This window comes from Pseudonaja textilis, chromosome 10 (assembly GCF_049901715.1).
Source record: "Pseudonaja textilis isolate UNSWEBS1 chromosome 10, rPseTex1.2, whole genome shotgun sequence".
NCBI lineage: Eukaryota > Metazoa > Chordata > Lepidosauria > Squamata > Elapidae > Pseudonaja > Pseudonaja textilis.
Genome location: NC_141999.1, coordinates 14,902,064 through 14,922,459, shown reverse-complemented (window position 1 = coordinate 14,922,459; position 20,396 = coordinate 14,902,064). Strand labels below are relative to the sequence as shown.

General features: G+C 43.5%; 1 protein-coding gene across 1 annotated transcript in view; it reads left to right on the top strand.

The window, feature by feature from the left end:
* NKAIN1 (sodium/potassium transporting ATPase interacting 1) overlaps positions 1-19,053 on the top strand; it is a 36,847-nt gene extending 17,794 nt beyond the window's left edge. The window contains exons 2-7 of the mRNA XM_026702834.2: positions 3,168-3,305; positions 4,688-4,768; positions 8,375-8,572; positions 10,728-10,788; positions 16,130-16,211; positions 18,427-19,053. Coding sequence (XP_026558619.1) covers positions 3,168-3,305; positions 4,688-4,768; positions 8,375-8,572; positions 10,728-10,788; positions 16,130-16,211; positions 18,427-18,436 — 570 coding nt within the window. The 3' untranslated portion in view covers positions 18,437-19,053. The remainder of the gene's footprint in view (positions 1-3,167; positions 3,306-4,687; positions 4,769-8,374; positions 8,573-10,727; positions 10,789-16,129; positions 16,212-18,426) is intronic.
* Positions 19,054-20,396: the final 1,343 nt, after the last annotated feature.

Sequence of the window (20,396 nt, the reverse complement as noted above, 5' to 3'; positions counted from 1 at the left end):
AGGCTTAAACGAGAGATGTGGGGAAGGGAAGGGAAGAGAGGAGGTCCCCACTGACAGGTGTGGTTAATTTCAGAGGCTTGCAGTGAAATGTTGGCCTGGATTCAAGGATTCTGCCTTGTTTTCAATTTCTAATGAAAACTCTGGAGAGAACTAGCAACCTCTCCCCAATAATGTAGGCTAGGGGTATCCCTCTTCCGTCAAGATGTTCTTTCTCTGATGTTCAGCTTGAGGTTTATTTCCGCCCAGAGGTGGTATTCAGCAGGTTCTGACCAGTTCTGGAGAACCAGTAGCAGAACCTTTGAGTAGTTCGGAGAACCGGCAAACACCTCTGACTGGCCCCACCCCCATCTTTTCTCTGCCTCCTGCGTCCCAGCTGATCGGCTGGGTCACCTTCCCCCAGGATGTTGTGGTTAGCCGGCAGCAGGTGTGGATGGCTGAGGAGAGCAAGGACTCAAATGAGGGGTCTGGACCATTGGGGAGTAGACTGCTGCCTTCAGAGATTATGGGGGCTGGCAGCAGCGATGAGGAGGTTCCCGAGGAGCCTGTGTCAAGTGTGTGTGCACGCAGGATTGCTTGCAGGAAAGAGCAGCTAAAACAGTATGGGCGACTTGGGAGTAAGGCTGCAAGGTAATGGCCCCTCCTGCAAGAAGATAAAAGCCAGCTGTGAAGTGAACGTTCTTTGTAGGAAGCAAAGTTGTTTTGAAACTCAGCCTCGTGGACATTACAGTTGGCATTTGAACCATTGTGTAGTAAGCTATTTCTTACCTGCTGTTTTTTGGAAGCCTTGCAAAAACTTGGCAAGGCTCTTTCTTGTTGGAGCTAATTAGTTGGAAGCAGCCTTTTATCTGTGAAGAAACAGGATTCATAGATGAAACATTAAAAGGTTGTGCTGCTGCCTTTGTCTCGTGTTTGCTCTCTTGGAACCAGGTTTGGGTCAGAACACAAGAGTGGGGAGGGAATGGAGATTTTTACAGTATCCTTATCCTGCCACGCCCACCAAGCCATGCCCACAGAACTGATATTAATTTTTTTTTAATCCCACCACTGATTTCTGTCCCATCTGATTTCTGACATAAACCCTCCACCCTAGGAAATACTGCTTTGATGGATGGTGCTGCTGGCCCAAACTTCACCTTGAAAATCTCAGGCGCTTGCTTTCAGCAAAAGTGGTTTTGTTTGGCCGCAAACTTATTTTCAGGCGACTTGGGGATTTCTTTTCATTTTTTTCCCGTTTTTGAACTGGCTTGATTGTTGGGAGTGGCAGAGGGTATGAATAGCAGTAAGACTGATTTGCCTTATAGTTTTGGCTGCTTACCCTTCTCAGTTTGAGAACATCTGTGAAAAGAATCCCCTTAGGTTCAGAGTTTAAAATGTGTGAAGCAGAGCACTCTAGAGATGATTGTTTGGTTAAAGGTATCCATGCACATCCTTTGATCACCGTGTAGGCACAGGAAGTCTATGTTCCACTGATGAGAATTTTAGTTAATTTATCTTGATGGGAAGGTTGTCAATGAAGTCCATCTAGACCAAGGGTCTTCAAGCTTGTTTAAGACTTGTGGACTTCAACTCCAAGAATTCCTGAGCTAACAAGACTGGAGGAGGAATTCTGGGAGTTGAAGTCCACAAGTCTTAAAGCTGTCAAGTTTGGGGACCCCTGATCTAGAACAACATTTCTCAACCTTAGCAGCTTTAAGATATGTGGATTTCAACTCCAAGAATCCTGCAGTTGCAAATGTTGAGAAACATGGATGTAGACTTTGTTCAGAAAATCATAACCTTCCCATCTCCTTCTGAAATTTATAGCTTGCCATAAAATCCTTGGGTTGTCAATTCAACTGAAGATTGCTATGACTTAAAGCAGTGGTCTCCATCCTGTTTCATGGAAGATATTTTGTCCATGGATTGGGGAGGAGGAGGTTGGGGAGGAGGAGCATGCAACCTAGATCCTGCACATGTGCAGTTTTCCTCACCTGCCACTCATCTCTAGCTGTGAGGCCCATTTCCAATAGGCCATCGACTGGCACCGGTCCACGACCCAAGAGTTGGGGATTGGGGACTCCTGGCTTAAAGGATGAGAGTCACCACACACAGTTCATGCTTTTCTAAATAGGGTCAGAAAAACAGCGGTTTAGAACCATGGAAAGAGGTTGCCAACAAATGACACCCATCCTGAGAAGCTTCTAATGTTCCTAAGATAAGTCTTGGATTCAAAAAGCAACTAGACTTCCTTGTTTTTTCTTTGAAGACTTTTCGCTTCTCATCCAAGAAGCTTCTTCAGCTCTGACTGGATGATGGGGAATGGAAGGATTTATATTCCTTGCAGACAGCTGGTCATTTGCATCCTTTTAGAGCAGGAGTGTCAAACTCGCGGCCTGCAGGCTGATGCATCACAGGCTGGCCATGCCCACGCCTGGTTTAGCGAAGGGGGGGAAAAGTCAAGATACGTCACGTGATGATGCCGTGATGATGCGAGTTTGACACCCCCGTTTTAGAGGGTCGTTGAAACACTTGGAGGTTTATCTGTGTCCTCAGGGTCACCTGAGTAGGGCTCCTGGTTACTGTAGGTGACCATGAGGACACAGCTATTCCTCCAGATGCTTCAACCACCCTCTAAAAGGATGCAAATGACCAGCTGTCCGCAAGGAATATAAATCCTTCTATTCCCCACTATCCTGTTAGTGCTGAAGAAGCTTCTTGGATGAGAAGCGAAACATCTTCAAAAGAAAAAACAAGAAAGTCCAGTTGCCTCCTGAAAAAGCACCTTTGGGTCAACCATGACCTGTGGATGACTGAGAATCCCTACAGACTCTTGGATTCAAAGGAACAAGCTCCTGGGGTCTTACCCCGGTTTACCACTCTGGGAACAATTGTCTTCTTTTGCTGCTCTTGGCAATTGAAGCATTGGTCCACTTGTGGTCATTTCCACTGGTGCCATTTGCCAGTGAAAACACCCTTTTCTTTGCCTTGTGATGGATCCCCCGTAAATCCCCCTGCTTTGGAATATATTTCTTGGACAGCAGCCAATGAATCATGCCAACATCTCTGTTGGTTGTGACTAATAGCCCGTAGGGTTTCTTATTAATTCTGTGGTAGACTTTGCTGCTTTCTTATTCTGTGTAACACCGTGCAATGAAGAATTCTTTGTCTGCCTTTATGGTCTCTTGTAGGTTGCAGCCCTGGAGAGACAGATATTTGACTTTCTGGGTTATCAATGGTTGCCGATCCTGGCCAATTTTTTACACATTATGGCCGTCATTCTGGGTATTTTTGGCACCCTTCAGTACAGATCCAGATACCTCATGCTGGTAAGTATAACATCCTGTTCTGTGGCTTGTTTGTTTTTTTGCTTCTTTTTTCAAAATAGTGAAATATGTTGGATTGCTGCTTTGTGTAAATTAGGGCGTGTCAAATTTTTCAGCTTTCTATTTCCAAACATTAAGGGTTCTCAATGGGACCTGGCTTGGGGATTGTAAAGATATTTTCATTACTTTAATTTAGATGTGCCTGGTAAATAACTACATAAATATCATAACTTTTTAACATTTGTTTCATTTTCTGTTGTATTTATGCTGCCAGTTTTTTAGCACCATGAATGCATAAAACTAGACTTCCAATCAGATACATTTCAGTCAAAATTAAAATAATTAAAGCTCCCTTTTTACGAGTCTGTAGTCAATGGCCCAGCGGTTAAAGATGCTAAGCTGGAGAGCTGACAGCCCAGGTTTGAGACCCAAACTCAGTGCACTGGGTGAGCTCCCATTACTTGCTCCAGCTCCTACCCACCTAGCAGTTGGAAAGCATGCAAATGCAGGGTAGTTAATAGGTACCACTTTGGTGGGAAGGTAACAGCGTTCCATGTGCCTTTGGTGTATAGCCATGCTGGCCACATGATCACAGAAATTGACTTCAGACAATGATGGCCTCCTTGGCTAGGAAATGGAGATGAGCACCATATCCTAGAATCGGACATGACTGATAGGGAAACTTTTACCTTTAGTCCCTATTTGGAGTAGAGTCGGGGCAATTGGAGCCGAGCATTTACTGGCCAGGTGCCCTTCCTGATGCCTCTGCAGAGTTCACAGCAGATGTTTTTTCTTTGCGTCCCAACATTGGCTGAACTTTCAACCATCCAAGTGGGAGGCGAGCGTCATCACCACTAGCCACACCAGCGCTCTAATAAAAGTTAACATAATTCACATTCAAAACCTGGATAAACAGTGTGTTTTTAGAGCCCTCTCAAGAAAACAGTCCAGAGTGATTTGATGACTAGTTGTAATACCAACTAGGTATTAGGTAGGAACTTAACGTGGGCCTGTAGTATCCATAACCATAACAGAGAGTGCAGAATGACTGGGGATGTTGCAATATTGTGTTGATAATAAAGCTGCCCAGAGTTGCCTTGTGGTGGCAAATAAATTTAATAAATAGAATAGAAAAGCAAATCATGGCTTAGTGTAATGCCCAAACCCACTCTGATTTTGGCAGTTAGGCTTTAATGATTAAGAAGGTCCACATGTTTTAGGAATCTTCCTTCAAATTCTTAACTTTAAGCCTTCAACGTGTATTGTATTTCTGCAGCTGGATGTGTTTAGGGTAAGAACTATGGAAAACAGGCATGTACCTCCAGTTGCTTTAATCGTTTTTCCCATTGTACTTCTTCAAACTGCCTCTTTTTCTCCCTCACTAGTATGCTGTGTGGCTCATTGTCTGGGTTGGCTGGAATGCATTCATCATCTGTTTCTACCTGGAAGTCGGACACCTTTCACAGGTAATTACCTCTCTAATCACACCCAGAACTTGCCCTTCTCGAGCCATCGGTCCACCAACAGCTTTCCATCCATCACCTTTCCAGCAGCAATTGCTCACTGAGCATAGAGTTTAGAATTCAGGAGAAGATTGCAGGTTGTAAATGCTTCCATGTTCCTTTCAAATTAACTCTCCTTCCCGCCCCACCCCACCCGCAGCAACTTCTTCCAGTGCTGACATTGCAGATCAGATTTGGCACGATCCTGGGAGACCACTGGGAGACTTTCTGTGTTATAAATAAATGAAGGTTTGGCCTCTCCAGGTGTTCAGGCTGTGTGTGGGGTTTTTCCTCCCTTTTCTCGCTGGGGCATTTCTCTTTTATGGCATGCACAGGTTTTGCAAGTAAAGACAAAGCTCTGTTTGATATGCAGTGCTCACATAGCACGTTGACACAAACTGCTCTGTTTTGCAAACAGATGGGTTGATCCACAAGGGAAGATGGGGGGCTGGGAGGGAAGGCAGACAAATCAGGCTGTATTTATACTAGAGCAGTATAAAAGCATTGGGAGTGTGTGTGTGTGTGTGTGTGTGTGTGTGTGTGTGTGTATGTCTCATCCAGATACTATTCACTGATTACAGCAGGTTGCAAGGAGATAATCACTGTGAATTCAAAGCATACTTTTATCAGGGTTATAGATTCACGGATCTCATATGTCATTTTGGAAAAGGCATTGCTGCCTGTTTATGGTGGACAAGGGGAATTAACTATTAAATTGTATCTGTCAGTTGCAAATAACCGGGAGCATTTGTTGAGTTCAAAGCACGGAATAGTTATCTATTTACAAGAATCTATTCAACTAATGGTCAAACAAAGTTGGTGTTAGATAAGGGTCAATGGAATTCATGAGGGAGGGAGTTCGATTTGGGTATCTTGTGGCAATGCAGTGACTCCAAACATATGACACATTTAACTCCGCCTTCAATTCAGCCTGCTCTTAGCAACTTTAAGATGTATGGACTTCAGCTCCCAGAATTCTGGGAAATGAAGTCCACACATCTTAAAAATGGCCAAGGCTGAAAAAGAGTGTTTTATTCCAAGCCCAGCTTTTTAAAAATCATTGTTTAGTTTTCTAGCATTGTTATATCGTTATCATGATTAAAACAAAGACTACGCCATCTAATTCTGTGGCACAGTTTATAAATAACCAATAATGTTGAAGTTCAATATATATTGAACCAGTTTCACGGCTAGAGCAGTATGTCCTGTCACCTTCCGTGGGTTGAGGATGACACAACAATCTCATTAATGTCTTTTAAAGTTTGAAGTAGAGGTGAATGAGAAGTATGAAGGCAGAGTTTCCAGGTCCGTCTTCTCAAATCCATAAACAAAACAGAATGCAGCTATCTGGAGTTTTTCTCTTTTGTGGTGGCATGGGCAAAGATGAGTGTACATTCATTTCAAGGAGTAAAATTATTTGCAAGAATGCCTCCTGGGTATTCTTGGGAAGAATTGGGTGACAGTCTTCTCCAACACCAAAGTTGAAAAGCTTCGACGCTCTTCTCATCTTTCTTTGTTAAAAGCCCAACTTTCGCTTGCTTTAGAAAGCCACAGGAAATATCCCGTAGCTTGTACAACTGGGATCTTGTAGGCTTTCCTCGAACCTCCGGGAGGGCGAAACTGCCTCCCCGGGTTCTGGAGGTTCTCTGGAAGCCATAAACAGGCCCATTTCTAGCTTTCCCAAACTTCCGGGAGGCCCGTTTTTCACTCTTCCTGAACTTCCATGCATGCCTTGTACTTACCTGCATCCAAAACGGGCTGTGTGGTGACTCCTGGGAGGGGACGGAGGAGGGAAGGGGTGGGCGGGGCCAGCCAGGAGTGGGATTGGGGGGGTTCTTTGAACTGCACAGAACCTTAGCCAGGGCTTCTCCTGAACCCCCAGTAGTCCCACCCCTGTCTTCATGGCTTCTTAATGAAAAACAGTGCAAATAAGGCAAGGCAAGCTTTCAGAAAGGATATGTATCTAAAACAGCCCCCACATCTCTCACACACACATACACACACACACCCCTCCCCAAAGGCCCTCCGTGCCAACCTGGAAAAAGAATCCCTGATCAATTCTGTGAGGTCATAAGGACAATCACACACACACACACACACACACACACACACCAGTCCCTCAAAATAAACGTGAATCCTTTCCAGGTGTGAATAAACTTTTAGACTATTGTGCAAAGAATTTTCAACTCTCGTTTTGTTCCATCATCTCCTTTAGATTCAAAACTTAAGGGAGACTAAATCCCTTTGCAGAATTTCTTCTTCTTCTTTAGTGAAACATATTGATCAGAGGCAATCAAGCTGGAAGGGAGGCCAAAAGTGGTCTTTGCTGACTCTGTCTTTTCTCGTGTCTGACAGTTGGAGGGCACGGAATAGTGGTGGAATTATAAGATAGATGGGATTCTAATTTACCTAATTTGTCATTCTCCAAAGAACAAGAATTATGGGTGTATTGCATGCATCTCCTAGTAGCTGGATAAGACCAGCAGTGTGTCATCTTACAAAATTGTCTGGCTTGCACAGAAGGCACCAAAACTGACCAGTACTGTTGTGGTATGGAGTCTACTCATTTATTATCTTAATGGAAAGTATTATATGAAAATCTTGATTGACCTAAGCTATGATGTGTGGCAAAAGTCAGTATTTATGAGCTCATCAAGTCAGTGGTGTCTGCAGACTTCGAAATTGGCACATAGTAGATGGAGTATCACAATGCACACTGTGTTCCTTTGGTTTGTACTGTGATGTTCTGCCCGTCATCCTCCCAATTTTAATACTCCATCACCCTGGATGTCATGCCCCTGTTGGAGTCTGAATCCTAGGAGGAAGACAAACAACTGACAGGGAGCAGGAGCGTGGCTCTGTTGGCTGTGGAGGAAACTGGGGAAGGGCAAAGTCCGGCTGGGCAGAGCAGGGGAGGGGTAGAACAAGGGAGAGGGAATTCAGAGGAAGACTCAGGCCCACCCCCTCTAAATCCTAGGGCACGCAGGGAAGAACCTACGTGGCTTACGGGGGAGGAAAGGGCCCTGATTCCTTTCATTGGGCATACCTGGGAAGAGAGTTTAAAGGAGAGGCAGCTGAGAGTGGCGTTTGCTGGAACAACCGTGAGTTTATCTTTTGACTGTGGTTATCTGCGTTCTTGGCATCCTCTCAACTGGGTTGATTTACTGCCGTTCCTTCACTTCTGGAACTTCTTATCTTGCCCTGCTGGAGTAATTACCTCATCTTGCCTTGATTGGACTTATAGTTAAAGCTTTTGTTGACCACGTTTTGGACTTGATTCTCTGCAGCCAAAGGCTGTTCCTGGGAGAGTTTTTCTCCAGCCAGAAGGTAACCAGGACATTGGGGGCAAATTTGGAGCTAATAAAGGGACTTCTACTTACTATCTGACTGTGTTGCCTTTGTGCCATGCCCCGGGTCATCACCCTGGATGTCATTGCTTCTGATGACCGATTGTCTTCTCTTTGCATAGCATGGCTTACCTCAAAGGGATTGTGAGTATGTATATATATTCTCTATCTTTATAGTGGTCCAAACATTCCCATTGAATTCATCTTTCTCCCATTTCTATAGGATCGAGACTTCATCATGACTTTTAACACATCATTGCATCGCTCGTGGTGGATGGAGAATGGTCCTGGTTGCCTGGTAACCCCTGTGATCAACTCCAACCTGGCCTTAGAAGACCATCACGTCATCACAGTAACTGGATGCTTGCTTGATTATCAATACATTGAGGTGGTGAGCAGTGCAATGCAGATATTCCTTGCGGTAAGTAAGGGGTATTGGTATCTTTTCTCGGTTGGTTTGGCCTCTCCCTTACTTCTAAAAACAAAACGGAAAAAAACTGAGGCGCTAAAAGATTTCTATGGTTAGTTTTTGCTGCAGAACTCATACCCGTTTGAACAAAAACTGACTCCTGATTCCCATTTGATCCACAAAAATATACGCAGTATCTATCCAATATGGACATCAGGTTCCCCTCCCTTGGTTTCTACCGTTTTTTAAATTAAAAAAGCAGATATTTTAATTTAAGAAAAAGGTAAATGGGAAGCTGACGTTTTGTATCTCCAATATCCCTCTGTCAGTCATTATCTTATCTTGAAACAACCTTCCCTCTGAAGTTTACATCGGCCCTTACCCTTTTTGAAACGCTATTAAAAGCTGGCATGTCCAGCTTTTAAATGCTCTATTTGATCTCTCCTCTAGTGTGTAATGTTGTCTAGGAGTCCTGTTAGCATTGCCTGTGGGGTATTTTGGTATACATTTCTTAGGTATTTGTTTTTAATCAGAATACTGCATTGGGTACATATGCTGCTCAGAGTCATTTACGACTAGAGTAGCACATTAAGCTCAAGGAACTGAAGGAGGGAGAATGAAAAAGCCACCCTGAATAGAGAGAATGACAAGACTGATGCCGGCCTTAGACAGGGAACACAACCAGATGAGCTAATTCTACTTCATTCTAAGACTAAAGGTTTCCGTGTATACTGCACAAGTCAAAAAGAGGTCTGTGAAAATATTTACAGACCCCTCACATCCCGGACATAAACTGTTTCTACTCCTATCCTCAAAACAAGGCTATAGAGCACCGCACACCAGAACAACTAGACACAAGGACTGTTTTTCCCCGAACGCCATCACTCTGCTAAACAAATAATTCCCTCAACACACTCCAACTATTTACAAAGTCTGCACTACTATTACTGTGAATCTTCTCATCACTCCTTATCACCCATCCCCTCCCACTTGTGACTGGATGACTGTAATTTTGTTGCTTGTATCCTTACGATTTATATTGACTGTTTCCTGATGTGATTTGATTGCTTATTGTACCCTGTGACTATCATTAAGTGAGGTACCTTATGATTCTTGACTCTTGGCAAATACATTCGCCAAGAGTCTTTTCTTTTATGTTTACTGAGAGCAGGGGTGGGATTCTACCAGTTCGCACCTATTCGCTAGAACCGGTTGTTAACATTCTAAGCAGTTCGGAGAACCGGTTGTTAGAAGAAATTATTGGCCTAATCCTGTAAGGAAGGCAGGAAGGAAACATTCTGGTGTTACAGAAACTGCCTCTCCGTTAACCCTTATTACATTCTCGGCAGGACTGAACTTCCTGTCTCAGGAACCTCTCTGGAGTTTTTTCCCCTCCTTTGCTGGTACTTTGCTTGTGTGGAGTGGCACTGAAAAAAGTGACTTGTGACCATTTTTCACACTTACGACTGTTGCAGCATCCCCACAGTCATGAGAGGCCAGGCGAGGAGATGCGTGCCTCGATGTGAGTGATGTTGAGTTGACCATGCCCAGCCAGTCACATGATCACCAAGCCATGCCCATCAACTAAGCCACGCCCACAGAATCGGTTGTTAAAAAATTTGAATCCCACCCCTGACTGAGAGCATTTGCCCCCTCACATCTCCCCATAGTTTGTTGGCAAGCTGAGAAGCTGTAAAACTGAAAGCAACCTAAATACACTTCAAAGCTTGACAATTTGTTTGTTAAATGAAGCCTAATGACAAAGATTAGTCAGAACTACTTCCAGGTAAATCTCTAAAAGTTTGCAAGTTCCTTTTCCTCCTTCCTTTTGCAACTTTACTTTTACTTTTGCTTTTTATTCCAAGGACAATAAGCGATTATGTCGAGTCTGACAGTTTGCTTACCTCTTTGAGACTTTTAAATTAATCAGCCCACCTCACCCGTTTGGTTTTGCTCGTTTCCAATTTTGGACCCGAAGGATCAGCATGGTCAAGAGTTGTTCGAGACAGCAGCGGAATTGTAAATGGAAGAAATGAACTTGAAATGCCCGAGTTTTTCCCTCATGAGTTTAAATGGTTGGATTCTGATGTGATAATAATCGGTACCTTTCTTTGCTTTCAGATCGTTAATTCATGTCTCTCTCTTTTTCCAAACATGTACTTTGAAGCTATTCGGATTTGTTTACGCCTGCTATGTCAGCAAAATGTTTATGGAGGAGGAAGACAGCTGTAAGTATCCAGTTATCCCTCTGAATAAGTAGGAGCGTCGCCCCAGCTTGAGCGATTAGGGTGATGCAGAAGTGGCTTGTCACTGGGGCTGCCAATTTTTTAAAGAATTTGGTCAGCCATGACCGTGAAAAAACAGCAAATAATTTTTTCGTATTCTACTTTCTGCTGCATAAAGATTGTCCTTTCTCTCTCTCTCTTTTTCCCTTTCTTATTATGTGTTTATTATATAAGTTTGTGTAAATGAGTGGTGCAGTGGTCTAGAGGTGGAGCTCTCATCTCACAAACAGGAGGCTGTGAGTTTGATCTTAGGTAGCAGCAGATATTTCTCTCTCTGGGCACAATGAATATATATGCTGTGGACTCCGCATTGGCAACAGGAAGGGCATCCGGCCAATAAACACTCAGCTCCATTCTGTTGCCCCGACTCCACCCCGATGCAAGGGATTACGGGGTCATTAAAAGACAAAATAAATTTATGTAAATCTTAATGCAGGTAGTCCTTGACTTACAACAGTTCATTTAGCGACTAAAGTTAACAATGGCACTGAAAAAAGTGACTTATGGCTGTTTTTCACACTTAAAATCATTGCAACATCCCCATGTTGATGTGATCAAAGTTCAGGTGCTTGGTAACTGGCTCGTATTTGTGACGCTTGCAGTGACCTGGGGTCATGGGATCACCTTTTGTGACCTTAAGCAGAATTAATGTGAAGCCAGATTTGTTTAGCAACTGCGATACTAATTTAACTGCAATGACTCACTTAACAACTGTAACAAGAAAGGTTATAAATTGGGGCAAAACTCACTTAACAAATGTCTCGTTTTGCAACATAAATGTTGAGCTCAGTTGTGGTCCTAAATTGAGGACTATCAGTATATGACATTGTTTCAGTACAATGATATTTATACAGTATTCACTAAAGGTTTTTTGACACGCTATTGTTTAGATAACTTACACCATTGCAAATAAGGTGTATTCTATCAATATTAATTACAATTTAGGATGTCAGTGTTATAAGGTTTCCCAGATCTGGTCATTCTCCTTGGCCTTGCAATGCTGACAGTTTGGTATCTGTAAAGGGACGTAAGATGAGCTTGGTGAAGGAATAGATTAAGGAAGGAGAAACAGCAAATCCACCATGGAAAGTGGAAAAGTATGGGGGGAAACCCTCAAAATAACATGGCTTTGTTTTTATTTGATAAAAAGAAACCAGAGTAGAGAAAAACTCAAGGGCTTTCCAAGATTTAGTATACCTTCAAAAATAAAGGAACATTCCTGGATTCTCTTGCTGTGCATGTTTCCTGGCCTGGCCTATCCCAACATCAATCTTGAAATCTTCTCAGAATTCCTCTCTGCCTCTTCTTGTGACAAACAGAATCAAGTCAGGGTTATTTGGCACTTCTGCTTTCCAGTTTTCCCAAAACTGGCCAGCCCAAACCTGCTCGCTGTCACTTCTTATATCCTTTTGATAGATGTATCCCAAACAACCTTCTCAGATGAACTTAGCAAACTAGTCTCCCTTCAGTTTTAAGCGTTCGCTCCTGTTCTCTTTTGTTTTATAGAAGGGAACAAGATTGCTTTACGATGAGGCTCAACCAGATGTTGGCTTTGTCCACTTTCCATAAGCTTAACCGTTATTTTAAGTTTTCTGGTTACACAATCTTGAGTTCTTCTGGTTTATATGTTTCAGTTTTTCCCTCTTCGGCATATCACTATTATGTCCCTATTTAGGTCCCTAAACTGTATCCTCCACTGATGCAGTCCTCAATGGAATTGAGTTTGCCACCCCTGGCTTACATTATACAATAATTCGTTCGTCTTCAATTTTTTTCAGCCATCAATCTGTTTTTTTGTATTTTTCTCACCTGTAGTTTCTTTCACTTCATCACTCAATTGAAAAGCCTTTTTCCAGCCTCCCATTACAACAATTTCACTCTCTTGTGATATTCTGTAATGTAATCTTTTTTTACTCTGTTCTGAGCAGTTGCCACATTTTTTAAAATTTGTTTGTCAATTTCCCATTAATTAATTTCTGTTAAACCATCTCATGCTTTTTCAAGCAGGATTTCTACTTCATCCCAATTCCTTTCACTTTTTCCTTTTCATTTATTTCTCTGTCTTCTCCAAGAAATGAATGAATATCTTCTCTTGAATCTATGGAGATTCTTAGTCATCCAGGTCATGGTTGTTCCAAAGGTGCTTTTTCCAAAAGGCAACTGGGCTTCCTGTTTTTTTTCCCTTTGAAAATGTTTCACTTCTCACCCAAGAAGCAGTTTCTTCAAGAACTGAAGAAGCTTCTTGAATGAGAAGCAAAACATTTTCAAAGGAAAAAAAACGAGAAAGTCCAATTGTCTTTTGCAAAAAGCACCTTTGGAATGTTCTCTTGAATCCTAAGCCATTTTTCCAGAAAGATTGTCCTGCCAGCCAGAGGTTGATAATATGATTTGACAAAAGTACCAATAGCATACTGGAAAATTAAAATATTGGTGTGAAATAAGGGACTTCTTACTTAATGCGAGAAGCGTCCCTTATATATTTGAATCCCAGCAGGGGCTCCTAACAGCAGAGGCACTGTGTGATTTGATATCAATAATAAGCTTTACACATGAAAAGACCTATTCATGGGTGGCAAATTATAAGCATTAGCACACTGTCTCTCTAGCTCTATGGCCAAAACTGGTCCTCTTATGCCCACCTTCCTTCCTTCCTTCCTTCCTTCCTTCCTTCCTTCCTTCCTTCCTTCCTTCCTTCCTTCCTTCCTTCCTCCCTCCCTCCCTCCCTCCCTTCCTTCCTTCCTTCCTTCCTTCCTCCCTCCCTCCCTCCCTCCCTCCCTCCCTCCCCCCCTCTTTCCCCTTCCCCCATGGGTTTTGAGAGAGAGCTTTGGTTTTTTGACATTCATTGATTTATTTTCAGACCTAATAAGACACTCCATTAAAAAGATGAGATGGCAGCCTTGGCTGCAGCAAATTTAATATGGAAAATACATTAAAAGCATATTTGAAGAGCTCAGATAATGCGGAATGACAAGGAGATGGATGGAAAGTATCAACAGGGCTGTATGTTTTGCTAGTTTTGCTAGATAAAATATCCAATTTACCCAGGGGTGGGCTTCAAATAATTTAGCAACCAGTTCTCTGCCCGGTTGCTGGTTGGGCATGGCCCATGGGGGGAGCAGTTTTCACCCTCCCTGGGCTCCGGAGGCTCTCTGGAAGCTGGGAATGGGCCCATTTCTGGCCTTCCAGAGTTTCCCGGAGGCCTGTTTTTCACCCTCCCAGGTCTTCAGAGGCTTTTCTCAAGCCTCCGGGAGGGCAAAAATGGCCTCCCTGGGCTCCAGAGGCTCTCTGGAGCCCATTTCTGGCCTCCCGGAACTTCTATGAGGCCCATTTTTCCCCTCCCCAGGCTCCAAAGGCTTTCCTCGAGTCTCTGGGAGGCCCGTTTCCCCACTCCCCAGGCTCCAGAGGCTCTCTGCAGGCCGGAAATGGGTGTTTCCAGAGCTTCCGGGAAGCCCATTTTTCACCCTCACTGAACCTCCGCCTGGGCCCTGCACTTACATGGCATCCATAGGGGGCCGTGTGGAGACTTCCTGGGAGGGGCAGGGCAGGGTGGGCAGGGCCAGCTAGTCATTGCAACTACTGGTTCAGCAAAGCAGATGTAAAATAACTCCCGGTTCGCTCAAACCGGTGTGAACCGGTAGCAGCTCATTCCTGCATTTACCACTATGCAAAGCTGGCTGAGGAATTCTGGGAGTTGAAGTCCACAAGTCTTAAAGTTGCCAAGGTTGGACACCCCTGATGTAAATGGAGTGACCTTGGAATATTTTCCCTTTATTTATGCCTTTAAGATCTTTAAGCAGAGGTTCCAGGATCAGCTGTTTGTCAGACCTACCTTCACTTAACCCTTTGGGTAGATTTTGGGGTTCTCCCCGCCCTTGGCCAGTTAAAGGATGATGCTGGGCCAGGAAGGCTTTTCACTAAAAGAGTAGACTCTGTAGCCAATTCTTCCCCCAGTTCCATGATGGGACCCAACCCTGCTGTGCCTTTGCAAAAGAACCAGTGGATTCAGCTGACTCTGTAAGAAGGCTCTGGAGATGAGGAGTGAGATGGGTTTTTGTAAACTCTGACTTACGCTCTGTTATTTTTAGCTTTTCATTATGGTTACATTAGTTGTCATCAAATGGTTTTATGACTTGGACGTCAGCCACTAGGAGTCTCTGGAGCAGAATGGAATGCAAGTTTCGCTAAATAAATAAATCAGGATATCTAATTGGATGCCATGAAAAAAAAAATGAATGGCAGGCTTATGGGACTTCCTCAGACCAGAGTCCCTGGTCCTTGATGATACCATATTATAGGTAACTTCCACAGAAGTGCCATAGGTTGCCTTCAGTTACCTAACTAAGCCAGCTCATAAAAAGCCTAGCAGAAGCTTTGCACCAAGTTTTAAACTGGTTTAGGATTATCCAGTAAACCTAAACGAGTTGACTAGAGTTAACCTTATTTAATGCAAGTATTCCTCGACTCCGTTCATGTAGTGGTTGTTCAAAGCTACAACACTGAAAAAGCAACATGACCATTTTTCACACTACCATTACAGCTCAGGGTCACATGATCAAAATTCAGATGCTTGGCAACCGACTCATATTTATGATGCTTGCAACTTTCCAGGGTCACATGATCCCCTTTGACAACCTTCTGACAAGAAAAGTCAATGGGGAAGCAAGATTCACTCAACAACCAGGTTATTAACTTAAGAACTGCAGTGGTTCCCTTAACAACTGTGGCAAGAAAATGCAAAAAAAAAAAATGGGGCAAACTCACTTAATGTATGTCTCGCTTAGCAACAGGAATTTGGGGCTCAATTGTCGTAAATCAAGGTCTGTCTGTAAATGGCTTTGTTTCTTTGCTTGTTTCTGCAGACCCAACTTGCTTCTTGATCATTTGAGAGTTCAGTGACAGGGAATTTTTAATGCGCCCATCAGTGCAAACAAACAAACAATTAAAAAAAAAAGATGAAGGAAGGAATGGGAATTCCTAAACTGAATTTATTGCCCCCTGCACACCAATAGTTGAAGGAAGCGATAAATTGCTAGAAAAATATTTGAGGTTCATCCATGAATATCTGCCTTGGCAACTTAAAGAAATCTCTGGTTCTTTTACAACAATGTTTTTCAAACTGGGTAATTTTAAGATGTGCGAATTTCGATTCTCAGAATTTCCCAGCCAGCATGCTGGGTGTTTTATTGCAATTGTCTTTAAATGATTCCTTTTGAGTATGGTAATGACCACTAATTTGTCTAGCTGTTTGCCAGACCAATCTCCCTCTTGTCTTTTCACCCCACAGTTGATTTTATTGGAGGGTTTGATTCCTACGGCTACCAAGCACCACAAAAGATGTCACACCTGCAGCTGCAGCCTTTATACACGTAAGTGGCTTTAACAAATTGAGACCCAGCTTCCTCACCAGGCCTTTGGAAGAACTACAGTAAAGTAGTTTTCCTTCCCTTTCCCTAACCACGTACCGGACAGTGTGGGGCAATGGCTATCGAGCTCAGAAAAGATTAGTTCAAATGTATATAAGGGTTTATTGCAAACTTAAGCTGTCTGTAAGAATTGAACTACCAATGGTCAAAGCAAATTGGCAGTAGATAAGAGTCACCAGGGTGGCTCAGTGGCTAAGACACTGAGCTTGTCAATCAGAAAGATCGTCAGTTTGGCGGTTTGAATCCCTAGTGCTGCATAATGGAATGAGCTCCCATTACTTGTCTCAGCTTCTGCCAACCTAGCAGTTTGAAAGCACATAAAAATGCAAGTAGAAAAATAGGGACCACCTTTGGTGGGAAGGTAGCAGCGTTCTGTGCGTCTTCGGCATTTAGTCAGGCTGGCCACATGACCATGGAGACGTCTTCAGACAGCGCTGGCTCTTCGTCTTTGTAACGGAGATGAGCACCGCCCCCTAGAGCCAGAAAAAACTAGCACGTATGTGTGAGGGGAACCTTTATTTTTAAGAGTCAGTGGAATTCCAGTGGGCTGGACTTAGATCTCTTGTGGGCATGAAAAGATTCGAGACTGATGATGCATTTGACTCCTCCCTCAGGCTCAGTCTGGTCATCTCCTACATTGGCCTCTCTTCTCAAACGGTGCGGTATTCTTGCATTTGCTCGGACTCTTCAGAAATAGTGAAAAGATTGAACCCTACCTTTATGAGTAGATGTAATGGCGTGGGGTACTGACCTTAGGAGACAGGAGGAAAGGCTGCAGACTAGACAATAGATAAAAGGCAACTGAGCCTGCAGAAAGAATGGGAGCTTGGCCAATGTCTCAGAAGAGACCCCTCCTTAGTTTCTTGGACTCTAAAGGGGAGGAGGGAGAGATGTGTGAGATAGTCCAGGCAAAAAGGATACTTGGGAGTACTAGCTGTATCTTTATAGTATGGTTGATTACCAGAACTTTGCAAGTCTGAAAATGCATCTCTGCTAGGATGGAGGATGGATAGTTTGGGATGGGCCATTTGCAGGCTCATGTGCCACTGTCAGTCTTGTGCCATGGCCTATTCCTTTAGCACATGGCATACAATGTCAGAGAAGAGTAGTGCCTAGAAGTGGAGCTGTTGTCTCACAATCAGGAGGCTGTGAGTTTCATCCTAGGTAGAGGCAGATATTTCTCTCTGGGCACTATGAGAATATGTCTGCTGAACAAAACTCTGCATTGGCAACAGGCAGGGCACCCGGCCAGTAAACATTCAGCTCCATTTAGTTGCCCAGATGCCACCCTGCAAGGGATTACAGGGTCATTAAAAGAAGATGATACAATGTCAGAGAAATCTGACAATGCAGACCTGACAGCCCAAATTATTAGTTCATTTGGGTCAGTGCTTGTGTGCCTATCCTTGGTGCACTCAGGGGGCAAACACCAGTTGACTAGCGGCACTCAGGTTGTTGGCTCTACCCATGCTCCTCTGCTGGTCTCGCCTCAACGCATGTTGCATTGCCTTGCCTCACATCCAGCCAGGTCCTAATTGCATTCATGTGTGGAGCACCAGCTTTCACTCGCTCCACACATGAATGCAATTAGGTTTTCCCCACTGAAGTGGTACCCACTTATCTACTTGCAATATTGCATGCTTTCGAACTGCTGAGTGGCCGGGAGCTGGGGAGCGAGCAGTAGGAGCTCACCCTGTCTCACAGAGCCAGGCTCGAACTGCCAGAGTGCAGGCCATTTCTGGCCAGCAGTTCCAGCACCATTAACCCATTGCACCACTGTCCCACTAGACTAGGGGTGATATGATCAGTGGTGGGATTCTACCGGTTCGCACCAGTTCTAGCAAAGCGCACGCTCACTGAACCGGTTCTTAAATCGGTTGCATCCCACCACTAGATATGATAGCAGTCTTCCAGTACTTGAGGGGTTGTCACAGAGAAGAGGGAGTTAACTGACTCTTCAAAGCACCTGGATGCAGGGCAAGCAGTAATGGGTAGAAGGTCATTAAAGAGAGCTGCAACCTATAATTAAGGAGAAATTTTCTGACAATGAGTACAATCAGTGGAACAACTTACTTCTAGACTTTTGAGGGAGTCCATCACTGGAAGTGTTCAAGAAGAAATAATCTTATGTCACTGGTCTTCTGTTGTTCTTTTTTAGCTCTGGATAATTGCTTCCTTGCCTACCTACAATGAACAAGCCTTTGGGGATGTTTGCAAACCACAATAACAACGCCAAGCCACCAAGATAAATGGAGTAGGGCAAAGCATTTTCAAGGCCGTTGTCAGTTCTGCTGGAGATTTGGTGTTCCAGGGGGGACAACTATGGTGACTCCATCTTGTCCTTCTCATCCATTAATGCCTTTCGTTTGGTACTTAAGCAAGAATCATGAACCCATTGGGGAAACTTTGACCAACACTGTTTTTCCAAATCTAACAGTTTCTGCTTAAAAGGACCTCGGAGCCAAAACAAGCTCAGGACTCCACCTACTGGCCAAGTTGTGTACTGTCACTGGTTCACACTGGCCAATCCTCCAAACTTGTGGTCTTATTCTTGTCTCCAAGATGTGGGGAAGAATCTTTTTCTAAGCGAGATCCTTTTTTTTTTTTTTTGGTCAGATTTTTTGTTCGTTTGTTGGTTTTTCTAAAAAAATAATAATAATTTTGGGTCACGTCTTGTCTGAGCAAATGACTTTCAGTGTGCGTTAATCTGTAGGTTGCAATATTTTGCAATAACGAAAAGGAGTAAAGGAGTAAATGAATGAAACATGAAATAAAAGGTGGGTAATGGAAAGGAAAGTTGGCTAGGGTCTGAAATCTGTAACATGTACTCCACCGTTTAGTGAATATTTTCTAAGCTGCTTCGTCTTTGAAACTAGTGACCACCTGGTTGCCTCCAAATCGACTTCAGAAGCATTCCATTTCTGACGTACAGCCAGAATTTTCTCTTCCAACCCAACGTTCAGGTTAAAAGGAAGGGAGAGAAAAGGCAGAGAGAGAAAAGAGTGAGAAAGAAGTGGGTGTCCCCACTCATTTGTGGCTGATAATGTAGGCTCTAAGAGGAACCCCTGAAAAATGTAACCAAAACAACAGTTAAAGAACATCAGTTAAACACATCCGTTGGCAGAAATCGTTCCTTTTATCAAAAAGATAACGCCAGATGGATGTCTACTTGGGTGAGCGTGCTTTGTTTTTCTTCAGAGGACACCACTCTCTTCCACTAAAAGCGTGAGATGAAAACTTCTTGATTCTGGAAGTGGAAAATGGTGTTCTTAGGAAGAGGAGTTATGATGGCTGAAGACCGTTGTATAAACTGTTTTGGAAATTTGGGGTTCCTTTTGTAAAGGGGCTACAAGTGTCCTCTGCACACCTCTGTGTAGCCCCCTGTGGTTGAAGGTCATGTGATCAGGGATGACGAGTAGGTAATCTTGTTCGGGCTTCAGGCTCTGCCAGAGGAGCTCCCATAACTCTTTGCAATATTTCAACAGTTGTCCTGAGATCTTGCAAAGCAGCTCTGGAAATCCTTTGATTCCACATAAAGAAGCTGAAGTCTTGCAGAATGTATGGATACATGAAAGCTCAACCCTTTCTGTTTTTTTTAAAAAAATATTTTAATGGGGATGAGCATCTTTGGGATGTGTGGTGGATGGCCTAGGTACCCGTGGCTACTACACTGCAGATTCTAATCCAATATTTTCTCAACCTTGGCAACTTTGAAGATGTAGAGATTTCAACTCCCAGAATTCCCCAGCCAGCATCCTGGCTTGGGAATTCTGGGAGTTGAAGTCCCTACATCTTCATATTACCAAGGTTGAGAGAGACTGTTGTAATCTGCAGTTCCATATGGCAATCAGAGGATGGGTCCCCCTTGTTTCTAACTTCACTAGCAAAAGCCAAGTGACATCCTGACAAATCAGTCTTCCATTTTTATCCCCTCTCCCTTGTAGAACTATCCTTTTAAAATTTAAAAACACTCATTTTAAATCAGTGTTTTTCAACATGGGCTTTAACTCCCAGAATTCCCTAGTCTTCCCCTTCCAAAAGTGGAAATGAAGCAACTTGTTGGTGTTGCCTCATTCTGACTCTCCCGCGAGACCTACTTTGGCAGCCCCAATACTACCTATAATTGAG